Here is an 18,711-nt window from a genome sequence, read left to right on the forward strand (position 1 = left end):
ATTGGCCTGCATCAAGAATCAGGATTGGGCCTTCATTTTGTATCTAACTAGTTAGAAAAAGAATTGGGTTTTCATCCTATTTTCAGGTCCATGAAAAATGCAAAAAGCCCATGTAGGGAGCAACAGGGGACATATGAAACATCGTCAAATCAAACGAAAACAAAAGCAAATCGAACATAACGACATTCGGATTCCCCCACAAGAGAGCAAATAACAAAAGAGAAAATAGAGAGGGAAAAGTTTAACAGCTTCTTATAAAGAAGAAGAACAACACGAAAGGATGGTTTGGATGGTGAATCAACAGGTAACAAGAGGAAGAAGATGTCGAATATGTGGAATTGCATTGCTATGTTGGCTTTTCTTTATGATGGTTACTCCTAAGATCCCACTTTCTTATAGGCACCATCTCTTCGCTGACATGCGCAATTTCCTCGGTATCCCCTTTCAGTTCAAGCTTTTATTTTTTTCCCTCTTATGTTACATCATTTCATCACGTGCATATGCCGTGACTTTTTGTATGTGGGTGTTCTTTGGTTTGTCTATAGGAGTTCCTAACACGTTGAATGTGATCACCAATTTCCCTTTTCTGATTGTGGGTGTTCTGGGATTTGTTCTTTCCCTGGGAGGAGGAAGCTTTTTCAACATAAGGTCTATTTTTCTTTTCCTTCTTATTTCATTGATGTCTTCTAGTTAAAAAGGTTACATTTTTGTGATCATTCGGTGAATAACTGATGTTTTCGGGCATTGATTGCAGTTTGAGAGGAGAGGTGTGGGGTTGGTTGCTATTCTACGGAGGGATAGCTAGTGTGGCTTTTGGTTCTGCTTATTATCATCTTAAGCCTGATGACAATAGAGCAATGTGGGACACCTTGCCGGTTAGCATTGCAAGTTTACTTTTTTATTTATTTATGTTTTTAATTTTCAGTTTTAGTTTTTTTATATGATTTTCTATGTTTGATTTTCTTGGGAAAATGATATTGGAGTTAACAGCATTTTCTCAGTGGTGACTGTTAACAGTTCTATTAGAAAGTAGAAATGGAATGCCCATCACTCAACTATTGTGCCTAACACAACTATTTGCCATAGTTGAAATGATGAACTTTGACACTGTTGTTCTATTCTTCTGACGTTTCTGACGTTTCTTTCATTTGCCAATAACCAATAGTTGAATTTCACTGCTTTGTTGCTTTTGCTGTGTTTTTATTATTTTTTAAAGAAAAAGAATCGCAAATTGCGGATGACTTTCATTGCAACTTTGTCAATAACCAAGCGTCATTTGAAATTTTACTACTTTATTGCGGTTGAATGTATTCTAATGTTAATATCTATTGTATTTTTAATTTAATTCAAAAATTGCAGATGATGATTGCATATTCCTCACTATTCTCTAGTTTTATTCTGGAAAGACTAGGAGAGAGGATTGGATTAAGTTGCCTGTTTTCACTATTAGTTCTTGCTGTTCTAAGCACAAGTTATGCAAGGTTTGGTTCTTGTTCCAAATTTCTGTTTATCTGTTTGTTTAATTGGTTGAAGCTTGTTGTTCAAATTTCAATTTGTTTTGGCTGAATATGACTTGCTAGTTGGTTGCAGAACATTTAATGATCTTCGGTTGTGCATGACATTCCAGTTAATTCCATGCATAGCTCTTCCAATCATGACATTTTTGTTCCCACCTAAATATACGCACTCAGGATACTGGCTTTGGACATCGGGTATGTCCTATGTCTTCTCTTTCTCTCTCTTGATCCATTTTATTTATTTAAGAAAGACACATTCAAGTTCCTATTCCACGATGGTCCTTTAGTGTATTAGCAACTGTGCAAATCAAGTGGAAGGGGTAATAAAGTAAAGACCAACTTATGTGATGAGGGGATCTATGAAGGCATTGGGGTTTGCTCTGTGGCTCATCTGAATTGTAGTCCAATTTGGGCTCTGGACCTCATGGTTTTGCCTTTTATAAGGTGCCTTTGTGTGGATGGTTGGCCGGCCCTCTCTTTATATTCAAGAGACTCCCTTAGTTCTACTTGAGGCAGGATTCATGGTACTGAAGCAATTCCGGTGCACAACAGAAAGATTTGGCCTTTTGATTAAATTTTATAAATATATACCTTACCTGTTGTATAACCTATTGTTGAGTGCATTTGAAACACTAGTTAAAGTGTTTGCAGTTTTGTGCATGTTATAAAGTAGGATAGCAATCTCCCTTTGCCCTTCTCGAAATAAGTAATTATATTTATTAAGTCAAATCATGGTCGTAGTTTGATGAAACTCTTGAGGACTATAATTTAGGATTGGAGAGGGCAGAAGGCATTATAGGGCTTTAGGTCTATGCATTGCAGTGATACACTTTCTTGTATTTTTTTTGGACTATATGTGGAGAACGTCTTAGTGTTGGATGTTTGTTCGTTTGAATATTATTTTTTTTATTTTTTAATTTCTCCATCTCTGAGGCAAATCTGACTGAACCTGAGGTGGAAGCTCTTGCTGGAAGATATGGAGTGGTCTAATAATCCTCTTCGGCCCTTTGGATAGTCTTCTTTAATCTTTATGGCATTTAGTTCTCTGTCTCTGTCAATTTGTGAAAAGCATCAGCAGTTCATTGTATTTTTCTATCACTCTCAAGAGTGTTGCTTTACTTAGAAAATATGAAACCATCTGCTACAGGGGTTTGCATCCTAGCCAAAATCGAAGCTCTTGCTGACATGAAAATATACCGTGCAAATAATTATATTATCAGTGGACACTCCTTGGAGCACCTATGTTCAGCAATTGCCCCTGTTCTGGTTACAGTTATGCTCATGCATAGAAGCAGCAGATTTCAGAGGTATCCAAATTTTAAGATTTAGTTTGGAAATTATTAGAGGCAATTTCATAACTCATGTAAATGACTGAAATGCATGTTTCAAGGCATTGGAAGTGGTATCATTTCAATGGCGAATTCATAACCTCAGTGTGTTTTATTTCGCTTCTATTTTTGTGTTCAAATTATTAGAGAAGATAGTTTGCTTCTTCCCATTGTTCTGCAGTTAGAACATTGTTTTCCTTTGCTAAGTGCTATGGGAGGATCAAGTTCAAGATGCCCTCTTAAACATTTAATCTCTAATATGAATTACATTTGCTGACTGATGACTTGTGGAAAAAGTTAAGTGGTTTTGTTTTTTTTTGTACTTGTTACTCATTACAGATTAGGTGAAATCAAAGAATGTCCTTGACGAAGAATCCGAAGTGGATGAAGGCATTCCTAGGCCAATATGTAGATTGTCTGAGAAATTTTTATGTGAAGAATTATCAAAGATGACAAATGATCTGATTACCATTTAGCAGTTGCTAGACACATCTTAACCAATGAAGAACTCAATGAGATTTCTTCTCCTATGCTTTCCTCATGCTGAAAGAATGAAGAAGAGTAGCATCTGTCAGCCATCATACCATGTAACTTTGCTCAGGATGGCTTTGTTGTCTTTTGACCGAGTTATCACACCTTGTGATGTTGCCCATACCATGTCATTTTCCGGGTGTGAAATTGTGGCCATAGTGTACTGCACCATTTTGCTGGCATTGCGCCACCTTTTCCCCCTTTACCCCCTAATATGTTATCTGTACGAGTCTTTTGTGATATGAATTACACTCACCCTACTGACTGGTGAATTTGTAACAGCCTTTGGAGCTATCCTAGGAACTTACTAAAGATTGTACTGACCTTCACGTAGCAGTTGTCAAATCGAGATTCGAACAGGGAATCAAAATCTTAATTTTCTAAATAGAGAATATCAGTTCGGAAATGTTACTTTTTCCTCAACAGTCATGTCTCTTAACTATTGATCAAAGTTTTCCTTTCGTTTAAAGGGAAGGTTTCCCCCCATCTTTTCATCCTTTTCTTCTTGCCCATTGTCTATTGGGAATGAGGTTGTTGAATGATCTGGTTATGGAAAGCAGATTCACATGAGTAATCACAACCATATTCGTGTTGCTTGAAGGTGGAGAATGTCAAATGTCAATCTTGTTTGTGAATGTCTCCTATGATTATTTTCGTCAAAAATACATGATCATGACGATGGGAAATCGACATTAAAAAAAAATAAAATTGTGCCACATGCATAACATGAAGTGTGCTTTAGGTGACAAACATGCCTATGCCTCCACATGCAAATTGTTCTTCTTTGGACAAATGTATCATGTTCATATACCTCTGGTTACTATACTCACATGCACATGCATGTGCATAAGAGTCACATTAGCCATGGCTAAATTCTACGATTTTCCATATGGATCAAGTTTCTGTGAGGTAATTAAATTCCTTTACATCTTACCTGCCTAGTTGAAACTTTGGAGGTTTGGGAAAATAATCTGAAAGCTGACTTGTTATGATTATGAAGAAACAGCGTCACATCCTCAACTACTAAGACTTGCTTAGCCTCGACTTTTTGAGTTAAATTCAAGTGATCGAGCTGGAATTAACTTAGAAATGCAACAATATGCAGTAAAAAAAAAAAAAGAGAGAAAAAGATAAGAAGATAGTAGCTAGAAAGCAGCAAACCTGGTAATTTGGTTCGAGGAAGCACAAAGTCAAGCATGAAAGATCAGTTCGATCTTCCTACTGGCTTCTTCCCCGTGTCTTTACCCATAAACAAATCATTAAACTTACGTATGGGAATCGGTAAAATCAACTTATCGATGAAATGCCCCTTTCCAACTCCAACCCAATGCTTAATCCATTCAAGTTAATATAATACGACCCCATCACATGACAATAATGAAGATAATCATCTTCACCTTTTCAAGTTCGAGCTAACCCAAACTCAGTCCGAGTTCATAATTTTTCCTGATTTTTTTTCCCAATTATTATTATTATTATTATTATTTCTGGGGTCCTCTCTCTTCCTCCCGAAACAAAAACCTGGAGATAATATTGTCGCCAGGGAAAGTACAAAATTCATCATTCCATCTAAGGCCAACATCTCCAGTTTCCATAATCAAAAAGCTTAGTGCTTATAGATTCATAATTGGGGTTGCCCCTCCCCGCACCACTGACCACCCCCCCTTTTTTATAAATTAAGTAGTTGATGTTAAAGATCCTCCAATCTCGAAACCAGGAAATATTAATTAATGAAGTAATTATTGAATTTGGGTTTTAAGTTAATGCAACTGGTTGATTTGGATTATTTAACTACTAATTAAGTTTCTTTGCAGCAATCCTTTTGCATTTCAAACACCTAACCCAGACCCGTCGGTGGCCTTTCCACCATGTCTATCTTCTTCACTGTTTTAGCAGCTGGTCAAAACTTGAATGCCCCCCACAGTCTTTCTACTGTGATCCCCAAATGTATTCCTTTGTTCTACTACTTTTGCTTGGTTTAAAAGTTGTTTACTGTCCACCTTTGATTCTTGCCTTAACAGATGAGATTGGCAAACACAAAATCAAAAGCATTTTCTCCTGACAGAAACTGTCAAACTGGTCCTGGAAATATTCTTTAATTTGCCCTTTTTAGGACATAATTAAAACCAGCAATAAAAAGGGCAGCAAAAAAAAAAAAAGATAGAAAAATTGAATAAATGAAGCTTCTCCTTTCCTAACAAAGTTATTTATTTTGTCATAATTGACGTAAATCCACTTTGCAGAAATTGTCTGGAGACAGCTAGGGGAATTTAGTTAAACCATCCTATGAAGCTCACTCTGAGCCGTCTGATCTAAATGTGGACCCCATTTTATTATTTTTTTTCTCTTTGGCTGATAATTTACTCCATCATGACATCCAAAAAGCCCAAGTGATCTAAAGAAATTCACCAACGTGTGTCGAAGATGTTGTTTCCCTTTGGACATTTACAGACAAAAACACTTGACATTGAAGTTTGAAAAGAGAAAATTTTTACAGTCATACAAAAAAAAAAAAGAGATTCCAAATCTGGTGAGGTGGCACCATCCCCTTTGGGTGGAGAGTAGCTCTCCTTTGTCTACAATTCTTCTCCTCAAATTCACTCTTTCTCCCTTTACAAATCTCACCCCTTGACTCTCCCTTTGTCTTCCAAGAACCCTCCCAAGACGTACTTTCTTCTTCTGTTTTTTTTTTTTTGTTTTGACAATGTCAGACAGAGTCTTCCCTTCCTCCAAACCGGCCGCCGCTGCTGCTCCACCTGCCGCAAATGGTGGCACTGGAGGTGCTGCAGCAGCCGCTACAACCGCTACGACCAATGGTGGCACCACAAAAACCCACCTTTACAACCCTACTTCTCGCCCACCGTACCGTCCGCAGCCTCATAACCGCCGTCACCACCACCGTCCACGGCGGAACTATTGTTGCTGCTTCTGTTTCTGGACCATCCTCATAATTCTCATCCTTGCCCTTTTAGTGGCCATCACGGGCACCGTCCTTTACATCCTTTACCGCCCTCACCGCCCTTCTTTTACCCTTGCTTCTCTCCGTGTTCACCGCTTAAACCTCACGACCACCGCGGACTCCTCGGCTTCCCACCTATCAACCCTTTTCAACTTGACACTTTCTTCCAAAAACCCAAACTCCCATCTTTCCTTTTCTTACGACCCTTTTGTAGTCTCATGCGTAACAAGCAACAGCGATGCTTTTATAGGCAACGGAACATTGCCAGCTTTCTTCAGTAACAGCAAGAATGAGACAACTTTCAGGGGAGTGGTGGTAACGACATCAAGTGATCTAGATGCGGAGACGGTGAACAACTTAAGATCGGATCTGAAGAAGAAAAACGAGATCTTGTTGAAAGTTCGGATGGACACGAGAGTGACAGTGAAAATGGATGGATTGAAGAGCAAGAAAGTTGGGATTAGGGTAACGTGTGATGGGATTAAAGGAGCTCTACCAAAAGGTAAGTCACCATCGGTGGCTAATGTTTCTGGGGCTAAGTGTAAGGTTGATCTCCGGATCAAGATCTGGAAATGGACTTTTTGAGAACACACTCTCTCAAATCCCAATTGTTTTCCTTTTTTTTTTTAACTTTACATTTTCAATGCTTTTGATTTTTTTTTCTTTTACTTTTTTGGGGTTTGTAAAAGAAATGGCCAAAAGAGAGTCATGAAACAAATCAAGAACCAATAGTGGGATGAGAACTGTGAGTAGTTTTAGGGTGGAGGCTGAAGACTCTGAAGAACAAGATGTTGAAATTAGTTTTTCTTTTTTGGAGATTTTCCATATAGTTCTGGTGTTGTAAGTGATTTTGGATTTTCATTTTATTTTTATGAATGCAATGTTGTAATACCATGAAAGAATTACTATCCAATTATGGACATTTAATTCCTACCGTTACTGTATTCATCTTGTTTTGATTGCTGGGTTTAATCACCATAATTAATTAAGAAGCACAGCAACCCAAATGCCACCGCCATCTCATTAAGCAAATGACCACCCCTATGTGTTAAAAAGTTGAAAGGTTAAGAAATGGTAGAGCATTGGTCCAATGGATTGGAGAGTAAATTAATGCTTTTTGGCTCTTTTAGGAGGGAAGGAAAAGACAGAAAAGTGAGAAGCGGCATCAAGGGATAAATGGTAAGGGATTTTGCTTTACCCTTTTTTTAAGTAAATAATAATATATGTGCTTAACATTGCGTGGCCAGCAGTCCAATCATATTACTGAGGTTAAATTCGATGGTTATAGAATGTGGCTACATCCAGGCAATACCCCAATGCATAGAAGGTACTGAAATCAATGGCTCCATGCTTTTCCGTGAATCTGAATTCAAACAGCCCCATGCAGGAAAAAGGTCAAAAGTACTAGAAGAAAATCATGGGTTTACATCACTTGTTTTGAGTTCCCACGTTGTAGTTTGAAAGCTTGACGCTGTCGGTAGAACTTAACCATGATTTTTCTATTATGGCAAATGCAGCTGTTAGGCTGCATCATCGCCATCAAGCTGCATTACCTAGAATCAAAAGGGTAATCTTTTACTCTTTCATTTGATGTTTCCATTTCAACTTGAAGCCATAGAATTGCTATATAGACGACATCATGTTCAGTTTGATAGTAATACCTTGTAATAAAAAAAAGACGAAAATGATTAGAACCCAAGGGTTATACTGACAACAGCTTATATATTAGGGGAGAATGCCCCCTAAAACGACTATATTTTGATTTATGAGTATCATTTAAAAGTAGGGGCAAGGATCAAGGATGAGACTTGTCAATCTTATAATACGAGTATGATTTTATAATTAATGTTTTCAAGTGCATCCCATGATGGCGAAAGGAAGTAAATTGGTGTGCACGTGGTTTCTGTGTGCTATTGGTCTGCTTAGACAGGGGCAGTTGGAATTTTGTCAGATGTTTGCAAACCTTTCTTTAAGAGTTCTGATCACAAGCGCTCAAATCCCACTGAGCTTGACTACTACAAGTATGGGTTTGGACCATTTTGGCTGGACTTTGTTAAGTTTTTTTTTTAAAAAAAAAGGAGGTTTAAGATCATTAAATTTCAGTTGACTTTTTTCCGATTTACAATGATAATATATATTCAGAAAAATTTTTGTCATGAACAAGAAGCAAAGCAAAGAGCTTATCGATTGGAGGGGGAGGGAAATGTAAGATTCTTTGCACCCTGTTCTCTGGCTGAACACTACCGTTTGCTTTCAGGTAAAACACTAGAAAAGCCGTAGCAAAATGACAAAGAGCAAGAGGGAAATCGTGTCAGTGTCACCCACTAGATCTTGGAATCTAGGCCTTACTTCTGGACCTTCGTATATTTGGACCCGAGTAACGCGTAACCAGATATCAAATATGGTTTGGAGGTGGGCCAAGTCTTTGGAGCTAAATATCTTCCTCGAAAATGTCAGCTTGGGCTGTTGAGCCAGACATGGCCTGGCACCTTGTACTATTAGAATTTGTCTGTCCATGATCTGGGATTCTAGAGTTGGCCCATAGCCAACCACCGTCGAACCAATTCAACAACAAATCAAGCACAGAAACTATTTGTACTAATATTTTCTACATTGTTACTGGTGTAATTTCAAAGGGTGTATCGAGTTCAGATCCTAATCTCCCTTTCTTCTCCGATGCAAACTTTAGATTAAAATCGTGCATTTACTTCAACTGTTACTATAATTTGACTTGGAGAAACTTCATTTCAAGTCAATAATTGATCCTGATGATAATGATGAAACCCCTTAGTCAACAAAGCTGACACCTGAAACCCAAAGTCTTGAGCAGTAGAATTTTGGTTTATGTTTCGTTAGGCAAAGAAAGCTGCGATTGGTTGTTGAGAAATTTTATCCGAGGTTGGGACTGGAAGGAAAACGAAATGCAACCAAAACAAAACCAAAATGTGTTAACAGTGATGGACAAGGCTGTCCACTTCAGGCTCTTGCTGGAATCCCTCTGGCGTTGTGGATGCTACTACAAGGAAAGTCTCAATCACACTACTCGCAAAGCCAACCCCTTTTATGCTCTGCTCTTCTCCTTTCATACCCCTGACCTAATCTCGTGTTTGGCTTTTATGGCAGCACGCGCTTGTCCCACGCTCCCTCCTCACGTGCCACCTTCCTATTATCATCAAATATCAACGGCTACTTAAGTCTCACTCGCTCAACTCTACTCGTCTCTTCCATTCTTGATTCTTTCTTTTTTTTTTTCCCCTTCCACTTTCTCGGGAAACTTACAGAGAAAACGAAAGGCAAAAAGGAGAGCAAATGTTAATCGCAATTTACTTCTTGTTCTTCTCTCTGGGTCAATGTAGTGTTGATTTTAACGCATTATTGTCTTTTAAAGACTCTGTTTTTGACCCCTCAGACTCGCTTTCCTCCTGGGTTAACTCATCCAATCCTTGCAATGATTCTTGGTATGGTGTCACATGCAACCCTGCCACTCACCGAGTCACAAGACTCGTTCTTGAGAACCTAAACCTTTCCGGGTCAACTCAGCCACTGAATCAGCTTTCTCATCTAAGACTCCTCAGCCTCAAAAACAACCGTCTTTTCTCTTCCTCCTCTGTTAACTTGTCTTCATGGCGTTACATAAGGCATCTTTACCTCTCTGGAAACCATCTCTCCGGAGTATTCCCCACCGGAATGTCCACCCTCAGGCGGCTCCACCGGCTCGACCTTGCATACAACGATTTCCACGGCGAAATTCCGATGACCGAATTGACTCGACTGCCTAACTTGTTGACTCTCCGTCTCGAGTACAACTCGTTCACTGGACCCCTCAATTCAATTGCGTCATTTTCTTTCATTTTAGACTTTAACGTCTCGAATAACAACCTCTCCGGCGAGATTCCTGCGTGGATGTCACGTTTCCCCGCCTCTTCCTTCCAAGGAAACAAGGACCTCTGCGGCCAGCCTCTGCCGTCCGATTGTTTTAATCGGACGGCTCTCCCTGCGCCCTTAAAACAAAAGATTCGTCATCCTGAAAGCAAGAGGTTAGGCGATGGGGTGGTGCTGATGATCGTCGCCGTCGATGCAGTGGCGGTTATAGCCGCGCTGGTGACAATCACGTGGTGTTGTTACAGGTACAACTGTCGCTCTGGTGGAACCCACAAGGAGGTTCTACAAACAAAAAGTGGGTCAAAATTGCAATGGCGAAGAAGTGGGTCCAGGGAACAGGAGGTGGAGGCGGAGGAAATGGTGGTGTTCGAAGGGTGCGAGGGTTTTCGAAAAGTGGGTGATTTGCTGAAATCTTCGGCTGAGTTGTTAGGGAAAGGAAGTGTGGGGACCACTTATAAGGTGGTGATGGACGGCGGTGATGTGGTGGTGGTGAAAAGGGTACGGCAGAGGAGGAGGAGGAAGGCTGTTGATGGGTGGTTGAGAATAATTGGTGGGTTGAGGCATGCTAATCTTGTGAGCCTTGTAGCATACTATAATTCCAAGGATGAGTTGCTTTTAGTTTATAAGTTCTCACCAAATGGAAGCTTGTATTCCCTCTTGCATGGTAAGTACTTTGGTCGCACTGCAATTTGCATTTACTGTTTTTGTAATCTTTAAGGTTTTGATTATCCTGTAATAAATTTCCTTTGTCTCAATTTGTTTTGCAGGAAATAGGGGACCAGGAAGGACGCCGTTGAGTTGGAGTACGAGGTTAAAGCTAGCTTCAGGGGCTGCCCTAGGCCTAGCTTTTATCCATGGTTACAACAAAGCCAAGATCTTTCACGGACACCTAACATCCTCAAATATCATAGTTGATCGACAGGGCAATGCCTGTATTTCTGATTGCGGTCTTCACCAAGTCTTGCATGCCCCATCTTTATCAAACGATGACTACAAAGCCCCGGAGCTCATGCTGAGCAATGGTGAAGATGGTACTAAGCTTAGAAAGTACACCCAAAAATGCGATGTTTACAGCTTTGGAGTGATCCTGTTGGAGATATTGACAGGGAAAATGGTGAGCGGAGAAAGTGGGATGAGTCTGGTGAAATGGGTTCAAAGCGTGGGAAAAGAAGAGTGGGCGTGGGAGGTGTTTGATTTTGAGATGTTGGGGGACAAGGAGATGGAAGAGGAGATGGTGGGTCTCATGCAAGTGGCGTTGCTTTGCGTGGCTGTGTTGCCTAAAGATCGTCCAAAGATGAGCATGGTGCATAGGATGATCGAAGATATTGGGTCTAAGGGTGCAACAAATGGTGGGACGATTTCTATTTTGAATGATTTCTCCTCTGATTCTTCTCCTGCTCTATCAGAAAGAACTCTTGGCTTCATATAGGTAAAAATCAGTATAGCATTAATAAGTTTCATGAGACAGAATGTGGAAGGAGATCAGTCATGAATGACAGTCTTTTCTTTTTTCCCCTTTGGGTCAATTGAGATTTGTACAGAGTAGTGATAATATTTGGTTGTCATTCTTTCAGTGTGAGTTACAAGCATTTGATTGAATCACATTCCTTGAGACAGTTCCCTAAATAAAATCCCAACGAAAGGATTAATCTAATTTAATATGACACTTTGTTTTCACTGAAGTAACTTTTCAACCTCAAGAGAAACAGGACTGCGTGGGGACACTAGATGGTAAGATGTTAGTCGTTGCTGAGGCAGAAGATGGTGTCAGACCATGGAGGAACAAGAATCTGAAATCGGATGCTTCCAAACATGGAAGAGGGGCCGATCAAATCTTGCCATGCCCTCTCATCCATACCTCCAAAAAAGAAAAGTTTAATTGTAGAAGGAATAAATTATTTGTAGCCAATGAAATTTCTGATCTACCACAATTAAGACAGCACGACTTGTTTTGCTGAACCTTGCCAGGGGAAACAAGAGGGACCTGGTAGGGGCCGTGCTGAATTCCTTCAACCAGAAGCTGACTTGAGAAAACCTGAGAACCAGTTAAAATGGCTGTAAATGTATACAAAAAGCAATGCTGCAGTGTCACATGGTGTTGTCGCCTTCTGGCAAGCCGAGAGTGCCATTTTTTTTCCTATCAAGTCAGTGCCTATAGGCTGGCTTTAGGGTCCAGTGGCTGCCGTTTGCAATCTGGCAAAGAAAAATAGCATAGCTTTACTCTATTCCGAATCCAAACTAAACCATTAGGGCCTATTTCGTGGTCCACGAAAATCTTTCACACGGCTAGAAATTCTTTTCTTGCTTTCATAGTTTGTCCTTTCTAGTAAGAGTAAAACTAGTCTTTATTTCAACACCCACTCTTGAGATAATTCATGGCCTTCCAGAAGGGAAAAACCAAAATAATTAGAAATTGTATCTCACTGTTTATTTTGCACTAGGGAAACAGTGTAAAAACATAATATTTTCCTCGTATGGATAATATGAAACAAGAAATACAACTTTGACTGTACTCTGAACAAGATTTGCCCCTTTTGCACTATTTCCTCTGTCACCATTTTTACACCACAGAGAAAGATACCCAAAAAAAAGGAAGGCTAAGTAAGGACTACAAAGAGACTTAGACAGTGCTAGCTGTGGATTTTTCTAACTCATCTATCTCTTGCCATTTGTGAGAGTAAACAGGGAAGCAGCAGACTTGAGATCATGCTTCAGCTCATGTTGAATTGACCCAACCTCTTCCTTTGACACAAGTTTGTCACTGAAGAAAAACCATATGTTATTAGATTGTTAATTGAAGCAGCAGTATGGAGAACAATGATTCATTTACTTAAATATGCATCTACCCTTTTACTAAAAAAACCTAGGAAAAGCTGTCTATACTCAACTATGCCAAACATGGTCCAGAAAAAGATCTTCTATCTCTTCATACATGTTACAATCCATTGTAAACCAAAATAAACTTATTCTACATGCAAGAGCATCAATCACATCGACATTGTTCTACATGCAAGAGCAGACTTAATTAACATCTCCCAGCTTTAATTTCTACCATGGCTTAACCATTCGTTGCAAATAAGTACCAAACAAGAGCAGTAGTAAAACAAGAAAAAAAAAATAGCTTCCATTGTAAACTCATGGGTACATTGCTGCTTCATATATACGTGGTATATATTTCACGAGATGTTATACTGAACTCTTTGATAATACACAGAGATATACAGGTTGCACAGTTACTAATTTTATTCAAGCTTGACAGAAAATTTCAGGTGCATTGCAATCAGGTATTCTACGCTTTGATTAAGAATATTACCAAACTTTATTAGGCAAGTATTTATTAAAGAATATGCCTAAACCTGGAAGGAGTTGTTTTTACCACAATATTCTTGACTGTAAAGGCTGCACTGTCTACCATTAGCCAATGGCAAGAAATTGTTTTGAAAGAGAAGGAGAAATGCACATGCTGACAATAAATACGAATAACTGAAAAACATGAATCACCAATGTATCCTTATTGCAAAACTTAAATGCTTATAACTTTAGCTATAAAAAATGATTAATCCATTCATTTAATACGTTTAACTCCTTCAAACCACTTAAAATTCCTTTCTACCAATTTAAAAATCACATAATACATAATCAGAGAAAATGAAAAAATTACTGGTACATATATATTTGCTGATTATATACGATACCACAATGACAACTTTGATGACTAAAAAACATTACTGCTTGGTTAGTTGAAGACATGAAAATGAACTCCTAGTTGTTAATATACAAAGGGTTTTCTTTGATCCACCCCACTCATTTCATATCAGTAACTAATATTACGGTGAAATTTGAATATGTAGCACAAACCTGCATTGAATCGATACTTTGGAGTCAAAAGGAAACGATCCGGCTCCCTTGTCATCAAACACCGGGAGAAGCGGTTTAATATCTTCACCTACATCTGACAAACCCGGACTCGGATTCAACTTCTACAGAATTAAGATCAAACACGGTATAAACTTGCAATAAAGATAACGAACCATCATAGTTACCCTGAACAAGGTTAACCTCTCCTTCTCGACAATGAACCGGCATGGCATCATATACAGTCAAACCCTCTAAGCACTGAAGAGCATTGGCCTCATGATCACCAACTTGAACCATTTGCTGCTGCCCTGATTGTTGTTGACTGGCAGCAGCAGTCTGGGCTTTGCAAATGGCAAGCTGGTGGAGCACGAGGTCACGCTCAGCCTTGACCCAATCAATCTGCATTTTCAAGTCGGAAATAATCCCATAGCAACCACCAACAGGGTCGTTAGCCCTGGTGTTTGCTTCAAAAACAATTGATTTCATGGCAATGAGTCGCTGTGGCGGGTCGAGGTTTCTAATGATTTTGACGATGTTACTAACGCCGAAAAGTTTGTGGGCATTAAGGAAATCCTTTTGGTGATTGGCAGGAAAAAAAGGAGCCAAAAGACAGTTACGGGTGCATTTCCTACGTTGGTATTTACATGCAGCACAGGCTGGAGAACCGGCGGAGCAGTTGTTCCCCTTGGGCCGTTGCATGTTTTTGTAGGCCGGGGGAAATCTCTTTGGGGTGCTTAAGATTATTTCGCCGTCTTTGCAGGAAAAACAGAGAGAAAAGAGGAGAATTAAAGACCTAAGAAGAAAATGGAGGGGCTTAACCGATTTGTTCGGCCGGAGATAAATTAGGGACGTGCTACTCTACGTGTCATGGGGGTTTTATTTTTTTTTTAAATTGGATTTTAAATATTTTAAGATTATTATGATAATATTTATATTTTTGGGATAATTAATTTATCTCATTTTTTTAATTATCAGAAAAATTCATTCTCTTTAATTTTTTTTTAAGTTTAAATGGCCTGCATTTGTGGCAAATTGTCAATTTTAAAACACGTTAACGAACTAAATAATGTTATTTCGTTAACAAATAAATTTAAAAATTAAAAATTTAAAAAAATAAATATTCATAAAATTAAAATTAGAAGTTTTGCTCAATTTTTTTGTTTAATTGAATAAAAAGATTTTAATTTATTTAATTAACCATAGGTAATCAAATAAACTAAATTATAAGTGACTTTTTTTTTGGGAACTTGAATTAAAAAGTTTGAAGAATGAAAAGTAATTGGCTAAAATATCTTTATTCGTAATTTTTATCTTCTTTTATTAAATTTATCTGTATTTTCTTTTTTTTAATAAAGATATAATGTGGTAAACAAATTTTAGCTTTAAAAATTTTAATAGAAGAAATTATCTTACTATTTTTTTTATTTTGGGCCGTTAATGGGACCATTACTACATTTAACTGAGCCCATCAATAGATAATTTTCAGTGCTTTTTGATTCTCGTAATGGACTACTGGGCCCATTGGTCCATTATCACGTAGCCCATATTTTTTCCAAGTATGGAAGGGACTTAGCTAAAACTTGGCTGGCCTTCAGCCATTTCAGGAATAATCCCAATTTTTCTTTGTTCTTTTTTGAATGACAGAAGTTAAAATATCTGGAAAAGAGTGAGTACAATGAGCAATTATCTTGCAGGATGATTATCTCATCTTCATGCTCAATCCTTTGTATGTGTTCCTCTTTTCAGTTCTGAATTATAGCATATAAGAGATTCAGTAAATGATAAAATCTTTTATATTGCTTCAGTTCATGGATTTTGTGTGTGTGTGCGCGCGCTCTTAGATTGTTCTCAGTAGCCAACTCATGACCGTATGGTTACAGCTGTTTCAAGATGCAAGCCAAGCATGTTATGGACTGTGGGAATGGCTTGAGTTGAACTACTGCTCACAGATGTGAGAGTGTTTGTTGGGAGTGGAGGGCTGGGGTTTTGGTCCTTTCACCACTAATCAATCATCTCATAGGTGTATTTCATTCATTGGCTAGCTCCTCCCCAGGCTTCAGACCCCTCTCTTGTGGCAACCAAACTTTGGGTCATTACATGTAGAGGAGCCTGGTTGGCAACTATGAGAGAGGATTTGCAATGTCCAATTTTCCAGAACAAATTGTATGTTTATTGATGCAAATTGCAAATCAGAACTTGTCCAAAGGAGAGAATTTGTTTGCAGCAAACAGCACTACATATTTTGAATGGATCTGGTGAGTAGTAAGGATCTGCAATCTGCCTGTCGAAACAATATACATGATAGAACTAAAACCAACAGCATTATGAAGAGAGAAATGTATCAGGAAATCCAACAGAGAAGACCACTGTTAAAGGACACATCTTCAAATTCCAAATTGACTTAGGCATTGAAAAACATCAAATGTTACATCTATTGATTTTGAGAAACTCTCAAACAATCATACGAATCGACCAGAGCCTATCAAAATAAATCACTAAAATAGATGCAATATTTTACATTCAAGTTCCAACTTATCCTTGGCTGCACTTTTCAGCATGAACAGAGGAAAATAAGTATGCAACCTTTTAAGACCTAATGATAAAAACATAAGCTGATCCATAAACATGCAGCTCAATTACAAATAGTTGAAGCCTCCAAGAAAAAAGACAAAGATGATTATTCCTACACTGAAACCATGGATAACCACCCTCAGATATCATTCGAAATAACCTTACTATACCCAATTCATGGTTGGACTAAATAACTCCAGCTGCAAAACTTAGAGACCTTCACATTTTCCATCTTATCCATGAGTGTTAACCGCTTCCCAAACTAAGTTCTTTGGAACTGGGTTGGTGAGATCCCTAGCCTGCAAGGCTGCTGATCGAAGAGTCCCTATTGTCATTGCATTAGCCTTCCAAAATGATGCACTGTTGTATGGTAAACTGTGTTTCTTGCATAGCTCCTTAACGAATGGGGAAATTTTCCTGAGATGGCAGCGAGGCAACCTTGGAAACAAATGGTGCTCAATCTGGAACTGCAAACCGCCATGAAACCAGTCCATCCAAGATGAGCACAATATATCAAGTGTCCCAGCAGTTTGCATCTCAAACCAATCGTTCCCACTAGGAGGTCCAACGTAAACACTCGATGAGAAATGATTCAAACAGAACTGAATATGTTGAATTCCAGTTACAGAGAAACTAGCAACAACAAACATCACTCTCTCACCCCAATTAGGCAAGCAAGAAACAAGTAGCGGATACCAAGTCCAGAAAACAAGAAGCCCCAAAATCTCCTGACCCCTATTTGGTACCTTCCTCTTAGATAACAGCAATGCGAAAGACTGTGCAAATAGATTAATCCTAGCAAAACACATTACAGGGTAATATGTCCAATGCTGGTAACTAACCAAGAACCTAGCAACAGAATCAAAATTCATCTTCCTTTCATAAAAATAAGACGTGAGTGAATGAAAAAACTTCGAAGATACCACAAAAAATGGCATGTGTTGAAGATCTGGATCGAAATCAAGACTATTACAAGCAATGTGATGAGCATTGTGATTCCATTTCCACCATCCAATACTGATCCCTGCAAGGCAATTCCCAGTAAGGATCTGAGCAAGTCTATTGAATTTTCTGTTGCACATAACCTGGTAATGCCCAGAATCATGTCCCATCCACCCACTCTGTATCCACAAGAATCCCATTAATCCACCAGAACAAAGATGCGCCCAAGTGGTGCTGCAGCATAAAACACCATAAACACTGATAAAAAACAGCAACGCTATGAAACAAAGTGAAATGCATGTCCCGTGTCCCTTCTTTTCAAAAAGACCCATCTTTGAAAACTCACCAACGAGTTTTCTATAATCTTTGGATACCTCTGAGACAGCGTAATCTTTGAGATAATACCCAGTGAAGAACTTGTCAAGATATTGCCAAGCTGAGCCTGGATGATAGGCTACAAATGCATCAGTAGCATCTTGGCCAGCCAGATTTTGCAATGGAAGTGCCCCTCCAGGGTGGTCTTGACTCCATTGAGTGACATCATAGACCTTGCCCTGTAAAGAGATCCATAGATCTCCTGGTTTTTTGTGCTCTTCAAGCTCTGCTTGGGAAATGTACCTCCTTGACTCTGCCATTGGGGCAAGAAACGAGCAACCAAAGAATGGATCTGACTTGAAGTGTTTTCTCTTCCTTCCTCGGGTGTGAAAGGAAGAGGCTTTTTCAGTGTAGAATGATTATGGCATGAGAAAAGAAAAAGAGGCTACTTTGGGTTGTGTTTTCTTTCAATGTCTGAATGAAATTTCTCAGCTTTATGCCTGGCTTTTGCTTTGCTTTTGGGGGTGTGAATGTGATGGAGCAATGAAGGGAGGTGATATCACCATTTATAGGATGAAAGGTGGGTGGGGTTTATACAGCCAAGCAAAAATGAAGAAGAGCCACAGAATAATTTAAACGGCAGAAGCTGATAAGCGGCAGAGCTTAATACGAAATATCTTGTGCTTAGGTGGTAAGCAAGAACATTGACTATTTCTCAAAAACTAGGGCTGAAGTTGAGAGCATAATGGGAAAGTGGGGGCAAACTTTTTTAAATCTCCTTTTACTTTTTATGCTCAATCAATGTATA

At 38.9% G+C, this 18,711-nt stretch overlaps 5 protein-coding genes across 6 annotated transcripts; 3 read left to right on the forward strand and 2 right to left on the reverse strand.

Moving 5' to 3' along the window:
- On the forward strand, positions 176 to 3,799 carry LOC18588064. Its single transcript, XM_018126702.1, has 7 exons — positions 176 to 434; positions 546 to 648; positions 755 to 875; positions 1,360 to 1,481; positions 1,591 to 1,712; positions 2,665 to 2,824; positions 3,185 to 3,799. The coding sequence occupies exons 1-7, from the start codon at positions 281 to 283 to the stop codon at positions 3,210 to 3,212; spliced, it is 810 nt and encodes a 269-aa protein (XP_017982191.1). The 5' UTR covers positions 176 to 280; the 3' UTR covers positions 3,213 to 3,799.
- LOC18588065 lies at positions 5,812 to 7,280 on the forward strand. The gene has a single exon (XM_007012226.2). It carries the CDS (start codon positions 6,081 to 6,083, stop codon positions 6,918 to 6,920), a length of 840 nt encoding a protein of 279 aa, XP_007012288.2. The 5' UTR covers positions 5,812 to 6,080; the 3' UTR covers positions 6,921 to 7,280.
- On the forward strand, positions 9,351 to 11,871 carry LOC18588066 (probable leucine-rich repeat receptor-like protein kinase At1g68400). Its single transcript, XM_018127916.1, has 2 exons — positions 9,351 to 10,881; positions 10,985 to 11,871. The coding sequence occupies exons 1-2, from the start codon at positions 9,645 to 9,647 to the stop codon at positions 11,644 to 11,646; spliced, it is 1,899 nt and encodes a 632-aa protein (XP_017983405.1). The 5' UTR covers positions 9,351 to 9,644; the 3' UTR covers positions 11,647 to 11,871.
- On the reverse strand, positions 12,644 to 14,834 carry LOC18588067 (LOB domain-containing protein 22). Of its 2 annotated transcripts, none has more exons than XM_018127917.1 (3): positions 14,261 to 14,834; positions 14,076 to 14,169; positions 12,644 to 12,978 (listed from the first exon to the last, which is right to left on the reverse strand). In XM_018127917.1, the coding sequence occupies exons 1-3, from the start codon at positions 14,772 to 14,774 to the stop codon at positions 12,873 to 12,875; spliced, it is 714 nt and encodes a 237-aa protein (XP_017983406.1). In that variant the 5' UTR covers positions 14,775 to 14,834; the 3' UTR covers positions 12,644 to 12,872. The 2 variants fall into 2 exon arrangements, with proteins under 2 accessions (XP_017983406.1, XP_007012290.2); XM_007012228.2 differs by having other exon boundaries at positions 14,249 to 14,834.
- Positions 16,445 to 18,626, reverse strand: LOC18588068 (acyl-lipid (9-3)-desaturase). The gene has a single exon (XM_007012229.2). The coding sequence runs from the start codon at positions 18,221 to 18,223 to the stop codon at positions 16,880 to 16,882; it is 1,344 nt and encodes a 447-aa protein (XP_007012291.1). The 5' UTR covers positions 18,224 to 18,626; the 3' UTR covers positions 16,445 to 16,879.

Source organism: Theobroma cacao, chromosome 9, assembly GCF_000208745.1.
Source record: "Theobroma cacao cultivar B97-61/B2 chromosome 9, Criollo_cocoa_genome_V2, whole genome shotgun sequence".
Taxonomy (NCBI): domain Eukaryota; kingdom Viridiplantae; phylum Streptophyta; class Magnoliopsida; order Malvales; family Malvaceae; genus Theobroma; species Theobroma cacao.